The sequence below is a fragment of the Cariama cristata genome, unplaced genomic scaffold (genome assembly GCF_000690535.1).
Source record: "Cariama cristata isolate BGI_N322 unplaced genomic scaffold, ASM69053v1 scaffold32982, whole genome shotgun sequence".
In the NCBI taxonomy this organism is placed as follows: Eukaryota; Metazoa; Chordata; class Aves; order Cariamiformes; family Cariamidae; genus Cariama; species Cariama cristata.
Genome location: NW_009602654.1, coordinates 1 through 7,615, shown reverse-complemented (window position 1 = coordinate 7,615; position 7,615 = coordinate 1). Strand labels below are relative to the sequence as shown.

Sequence of the window (7,615 nt, the reverse complement as noted above, 5' to 3'; positions counted from 1 at the left end):
CCTCTCCCTTCTACTTTAAGACCACTTTGCTCCAATCAGCTAGTTCAAATCTCTCCAAAGCCTCTAGGGCAAGTAAAACTAGATCAAACAAGGATCTTAGAGTATCACCATCACTTAAGCTTACAAGGGAAAAAAACCCCAAACCTCAAAGCAAGATAATCTAATTTTCTCACTCTAGTCTCTTAAAACCATCCAGATTAAAAAGGTTCTGACTGGTAGAGCAATCAAGTGTCTCTTTAGGAAAGAATTGGTAGGTTACTAGCTCACAGCTGCACTGAAATTTGATTTCTTACCTTAGAGAAGTCTGTCTAGATTTCAGGCTTTATTTTAAGCAATAATCACTGACCTTCTCATACTGTCTCCGTCACACATTGAGCTTTAGAACCTTAAAGAGTTCATTGATCTACTTGAGGGCGCTACAGCAGCACGACCAACTTCACTGTAGACAGTGTCTTTCTTCTAGCTCGAACCTGCACCCTCCCCTGCTGCTGCAACAGGCAGAGCAGCAGCTTGGACTCGTGCACAGAGTAATCCATGCGCACAGTCCACACCATCGTGTCCAGAAGAATCGTTCCTGAGTATTTTATAGCGATGCTCGTTTAAAACCTCCTACGAGTTCCCCAACATGAGAGTAAGAGAAAGGGAGTGGGTGTGGGAAAGCCGAGGGAATCAAACTTTGATTGTGATCACTTCAACAGTACCTGGATTGTCACTCACAAGCCACAACTCGCATCACTGTCAGCTGGGACTTCAGCCCAGCAGAACTGCTACGCAGAAGATGCAGAATCGGTGCTGCAGGCTGCTATGTCCAATACAGAACCATGAACTCAGCTGCTGTCTATAAAGGTTTTAATATCAGTATAAATAGGGCACAGTTACAAAAAACTGCAAGACTGGAGCAATGGAATTTTGACCAAAAAACCTCGAGTGAGGCCTTGCTCTTCAGAAACACACACAACACACAGACTGCAGGGTGAAGGGAAGGCGTGAGCACACATACACCATCTTGCTTTGAACCATTCAGTACAAAAATAGCAGTAGAAAGATGGTCTCTGAATTGCTGGCTGATCCCTTGGTTGTGCCTTAACTGGACTCTGGCTGCGAGGGAGAGGCAGATTGCACCTTGTGTTAAGAGCAGAGCTAATGCCCAGCGGAAAGTTTGTCTCTTCTCTCCATCCAGCCACAGCTTCCCCAGCTGAGGTACAAGCTATAAAAATAGAGGTTTTGACTGTTCAGCACTTGTACCCAGCCAGGATGCTCTAGCAGATGGAGTGAGCAGGCTGTGCACGTGGGCTGATCACCCAAGAGCCGCTCTCGGCTTTCCTTACATTCACTCTGCTACTGGGTTGCAAGAGTTCAACGGGATCTCGCTGCCGATGTTACAGCTCAGTTTACACCGCTGCCCACACCAGGCCTCCCTCCCTTTCCCAGTCCTTGTTCCACGCTCTGCCAAAGGTGATGCCTTCCGAGGTGGACATGAATCGTTCTGCTGCAAGTTCTGAAAAGGGAGGCAGCGGCAGGATAGAATCTATCTCTGCACGTGCTGGACAAAGGCCTGCACGAGCTGAAACAAAGGCTCCTGCCCCTCAGGACCCAGCTTGGAGGCAGACTTTCCTTGGGGAGAGGGAAGAACCCCGCTGGCAGGTGAAGAGGGACCACCGCGGCGGAAATAACGAGACAGGCTGGAGAGCAGCGTACTCTGAAATTAGAAGCATGGAACAAGTTAGCTTCTTTCAAACACATGCCCCTCTCCCTCCCCAAACAAGGTGCCGGTGGCACAGGAACAGGCACCAGTACGTGCAGCCCAAGATGCCTAAGGCTGTTCACCCATGCTGGGGAAGGGGCTCCACTGGGCAGCCAAAGACAGATGACCTTCTCCAACAGGACACATCTACACTGACCAGTGAGAAAGGATGGGACAAGCTTCTTACCAGCTCAGAGCTGAGCTCCTGTTTCATCCGCTGCTTATCACGGGGGTGCACAGCTGGGTCTCTCAAGTACCGAACAGCCTGGGAGATGAGCAGGTAGAAACAGTTTTCCATTGTAAACATGAGCAGAGACCTGTGCAAAGAAACGTACATCAGCAGGAGCCAAAAAGGTTAGCACACTCTAGTTTCAAGGTCAAGTACTCTTGGAAAGGCTTCACACACAGGGTACATACAAGGGAACACTGTTACTGTTCACATTCTGCTCAAGCAGTGATACCCAACAGCTATGGGCTGCAGAGCAGAAACTCCTGTTGGCCATCAGGAAAGTCCACTTTAAATGTACTGATAAATAAGCATCAAACAACTCTCTACACTGCATCTTAGGATGGGATGGCTTCATAAACCCGCCCAAAGAAATCCCTGCTTGCTTCGGAGAGCTTCTGATGAGCTATCTGAACTCCCTGGGTTCAGAGGGAGCAGCTTTGAAGCTACACGAATGCCTGTAAACCTCAGTTCTCGTCTGAGGAGCATGAGGTTCTGCTCCGTGGCCATGACGAAATCAAACAACCAGAAACTTACTTGAGGGTTTTGGTTCCCTCTTGCATATTCAGCCCTGCAGCCTGAGGGAAAGGTTCCTTCTTCTTATCCAGCTGAGAGGGGAAAAAAAAAAGCATTAGAGATAGGAGATACAAAGGAGGGAATACTCCTGCTCTTCAAAATATCAGTTGCATGAGTGCTCTGAGATCACTGCAACTGCTGTGCTCTCCCAAGCAGAGAAATGGCTAGTACCTCTCCCAACATGTTAAGGGCCACGTTGACTGTGGCAAGGAGGGTCCCAAAGGAAGGTGCAACATCTGAGTCAAAGGCTGGTGTGGTGAAACTCAAAACAAAGAGCACGTTGTACTCAGCAAGGTCCAGCGACTGTGGAGAAACAGAAAGAGGAGTGAGTGACCTCTGAGGGCATGAGTATGGTATTGTCATAGTAACAGGAATACCTAGTCCCTGTATCACACTTTTGGCATGGAGACCTAGAAGCACTGAGATCACTTCCCAAACCTCAAGTATACAGACAGAGCAGTAGAGCTCGTTCTGTATAGTACTGCACAATCAGACTGAACGGCTCTCCTGGCATGAATGAACCTTCTCCCAGCCCCAAGCCATACAACTTGCCACCAAGCGGCAAGCGAAAGTAACGACTGCTTCCAGACTTTTCAAACGCCCAGGCATACGTACCTAGAGGCACAGGAAAAGGAAGATAACTGTCCAGAAGTTAGCAGCAGGACACTGCCAGAATCAAGGATTACACCCTCCTTTTCTGAACTTGGAGACAAGCCACTAGGTCACACCGACACGGGAGGATAACAAGAGGTTGCCTTTTCTGAACAGTGGCACACTGAGGATACAAACCCATCTGGGTTATCAGTCTGCTCCGGTAAGGTTACCCACATACAGCGTTGTGCAGATCACACGAAAGCTCAGCCAAGCCTTCCTTTCACACTGATCAGCACCTGACTCCTAAGGGGAACTCCTTGTGTCCTGCCTTCCTGCTCTGTGCAGCAGAACAGCAGACAGATGTATGGTGGGGTCGTCGTCTGAAGCAGGACAGACTGTGCCTCACTACACAGACCCAGAACATCACTTGAAACGCTGGAAACTCCCCACCTCAGGGAGCAGCAACTCTCCTCTTTCTCTACCTGATCAAGGAGGATCTGGCAGACATCAGGGGTGAAATGGCGCAGGGCAGCAAGAGATTTGCTGAGGATTTTCAAAAGGCTGTACTGCACTGTAAGCAGTGCTTTCTGCTCTGCTGCCTCTGACTCGGGACTAGGATGTTTGGAGGAGGCTTGGGGATTACGCTGCACTCGTGGAGTCACACTTGATGGAAGGGAATCACCATTTTTTGTCTGTGGAGAAAGAAAAAATAAAGTCCTGAATACAGATATGATTATCTTTGTACTAAGATGAATACTCCGAGGGAAAAAAAAATGCTATAAACAAAAGGAGTGAGGAAATAAGGCACCCAAAGTCTGTCACCTGCTAGAAGCACGAGAGTCTACACTTAGTGCGCATCGAGGGAGGCACTGCATTGCAGGAAGGCAGCTGCAGAGGCTATTTAGATTCCACATTCCAGAAAAAGAATCTCTAATCAACACACCAAGCCTTAGCCATGCTGAAATAACACATCAGTAGCAATGCATTGTCTCCACCTCATGAATCTAAGGATTCCCCAAGAACAAGAGCTCTCTCTCTTGAGCAAATTAAATCAGATCAAGGACACCAGGTCAACAGTGGCTTAATTGATGGCACTACAGAGTACTACAGCAATGCAGCCTTCTTGCTGCAGTGTGGGCAGCTACAAAATGATAACAGCACCATTCAAACACAGGCTGCTGTTTCTCTAGGACTGGCTTTACACAGTCCAGAGTTTTTAGAGTCCAGGCTACTCTTCGCACATTTTTTTTGCTGTGGAGAAATGTAAATCCTAGCTATTGATCATTGCCGGTAATCACCACTAGGATTACTGACAATCAGTTCAATATCCAAGAGCCTGGATATTGAAAAATATTTGCCTTTTAACAGGGAGCACGGGCATGCAACACTCCTAACTTATGGTTTGGTTTAGGGTCCCCATCCTCACCTGCAGGTAGTGCTGGAGCATTTTGCGGCTGTGCAGGAGGGAGGTACAGGCCTGACACAGGTAACACAGATTCACCTGAAATAAATAAGGGAGGGAGAAATCTCTTAAAAGCTCAAAATCCATCTATTCACAACCACTGGTGGAAGCTAGAAAATCCAGTTAAACACAAGACTGTGATCATAAAGGATCAACGCAGTCTCTTCATTTCCCGGTATTTTCTCAGCGTCAGTTGGCACTGAGAACTGAGAGTAAGACATTGAATTCCCCAAGTTATTTTTGCAAGCTATCATTTTTCTGTCCCCAACAGTTATCCTTCCTCACTCAATTCAGACAAGGCACTGACAGAAGAGACATTTAAATGACCTCAGCAGTAGTTCCTATTAAAAAAGCAGTAATAAAAAGGTGATACAGCCATTTTGTCTTAACACATCCAAATCCCTTGTGCTCCAAGGCAATGTATTATCCACAGCAATATCCTGATTCCTACCTGCATGTCCCTCATAAGCTGTGGCAGGTGGAAATGCCACTCCTTTGTGAAATTTGAGAGCTGAAGAATGAAGCCAACAGTGTGATCGGCCTCTTCCAGACAGGCCAAGCTCTGTACTGTCCGTACTGCATTCAGGCACTGGAAAGGAGAGAGAAGTAAATCACGGCAATGACAGTTAAATCACAAAAATCTCATTCCCTCCTCCAGAAGAAAAAGTTGAAGATGTAGAGGATCTGCCCTTAGGGACAGAAAATGTATTCATGAATGCAGCCGCACAGCACGTGAGTCAGATTTCAAGCACTTCATATTCCTAGCCAGATGCCAATGCATTTCATGAACTGTGCTGCCATACGAAAAGACAGCTACTTGTCTAGGGAGCATGCTTTTAAACAGGTAATTCAGCATCTAGGTACAAACAGGACTCTTCAGCACATCTGCCCTGACAGAATCCAGCCAGTAGAGGTACCTCAGTATTGCCGGACAAGCGAGCTTGCTGAGCTGAATGGTGACTGAACCCTGACCACAGCATTTTCATTATTTGAACAAGGCTGAGCTGAAGCTGCCTCCAAGAACAGCTCTCATACTTCTCTTTCCAGAGCAGACAGCCACACAGTGAGTTCCCATCAAACTCTCACTTCTGCTACTGTGTTGAGCAGGCATCTTAAACATCTGTGGCAAAGTTATAACCCCAAGAGTGAACAGGACGAACAGAGGGTGACTGCCCAGCTCTAACAAGTATCATAATAATCTTCCCTGCCTGTCCACATGGCTTGTATATTCTATCCTCCTTCTCCCACTATTGAACTATTTCCACTATCAATCCTTCTGAGGCAGGAGCCACTTTTCAATGCTTCTGCACTTTCTGACTTGTTTTCACTGCTATTGCCACACAGAAACCAAGCGAACCATCACAGAGGAAGTATGTGACACACCTGAAGAATCCTCTCTTGATGGACACCAACAAAGTCCAGTGCTTCCGTCAGGAAGTTGTATCTAAGTGTTTTAAGAAGGCGTTCCATCAGTGACATGGAGAGACGATAGACCCCAGGCCAAGAGGGGGCATCCAGAGACTTTCGAGATGAAGCAGATGTCTGAAAAAATCAGATACAAAAATAAATTATTTATTTACCCTGCTGCCCAGCATAGCACACACCACAAACCCTCCACACTATTTTGGAAGTCTCCAGTCTCTAGGGGTGGCTGCTGTCCTCCCTGACAAGGAGGGCTCTGCTCCAACCACAGCCTGCAAGGCAGGGCATGGCAAGCTCTCCCAGCGCATTCCCAGCCAAAAGGAAGTAGCACCCACCTGAATGGCTCCATTACTGCTGAGCTGGTACACGCTCAAGAGGGGCAGGCAGACGCTTTGTGTGACACCAGCTCCAGCCACTGCTGCTGCTCCCTACAAGACACAGAACAAACTACTGTTTAAATCTGCATGTGTCTCTGCTCTCAGAGACTTCTTTTGCATCAGATGTTTCTGTCCTTCGCACTGTCACCACCCTTTTAGAGAACTTTCACCTACACACACTTCTACGTTGTTAAAAATTCAGTATCAAGAAAAGCAACACTGTTCTTCCAGTAAAATCTAACCTGCATAACTGTACCATGAATTCCATTTCAGTACCACCTGGTTTGGCACGTACGTAATCTTTGAAAAGGGCTGGTTTTGGAATGACCTTGCTTTCACCTAAAGCCCCACAGAAGTTGAATTTGTAACAGATAAATAACGCTTTATTGCAACTAATGAGAAAGCAAGTTCCAACACTTAATGCAGTTTTAACTGGGGGAGTGGGGTGTGTGTGGGGGGGGCTGGATAATTTGCATTGCAGAATACATTCAGTGAAAATGCCTGCTCTAGATTACAGGTCTGCTCTGGCTGGCTCAGCTGTTTCATCCAAGACATCCCATTATCAAGAAGAACAAGGGAAACTAGGCAGGTGTACATACAGGACCTATAGCTTGCCAGCCTCTCAAAAACCCTTTATCTACAGTTCATTGTTCAGCTGCACCACAGACAGAATAATGAGATAGATGGTTCCTATTAAAAACGTATAGCTATATGCTCTCATTTCTCTGCATCTCTCACCTGTTGAGTCCTTGCTAAGGTCAGCAGTAAATGTAATGAGGCCTCTGTGAAGTGAAGGTTTTGTTTAACTCTCAGGCTGATCTCCAATGCGGCAAAGATAGTAGGAAGCACAGGGATTTTCCTAGTAATCTGTAGCCAGTAGTCTCCATCTTCATCAACTTCACAGAGCTCTTTAGCCAGATGCAGACCCAGAACACACACCTGCAGTGACAAGGAAAGGAGAACAAGGTATAGGCTTGACATGGGTACCAAGAAAATCTTGAAAGTACTTACTAACACAACCCAAAGTTCATTCTCAGAATCATAAATTAAGGCACCTGGTATCCCTCACATTACACTCCACACTTCCTAGCTGTATTAGCAATCATGATGACGGGTTTCAGGACAGATATGAAAAAGAGGCAGCAACAGCCAATTTCCCAGACTGACATGTGCCAAAAAGACACAGAGTAATTCTGAAATAGAAACTGCGAAAA

General features: G+C 46.7%; 1 protein-coding gene across 1 annotated transcript; it reads right to left on the bottom strand.

Moving 5' to 3' along the window:
* Positions 1–832: 832 nt before the first annotated feature.
* Positions 833–7,340, bottom strand: LOC104155449 (nucleoporin NUP188 homolog; the record flags this gene model as incomplete). The annotated part of the gene is made up of 10 exons (XM_009694872.1): positions 833–1,699; positions 1,932–2,061; positions 2,508–2,578; positions 2,718–2,849; positions 3,623–3,832; positions 4,567–4,641; positions 5,054–5,191; positions 5,986–6,144; positions 6,360–6,452; positions 7,140–7,340. Coding segments are annotated over 10 exons (1,380 nt in total), but the record flags the coding sequence as incomplete, so codon positions are not given.
* Positions 7,341–7,615: the final 275 nt, after the last annotated feature.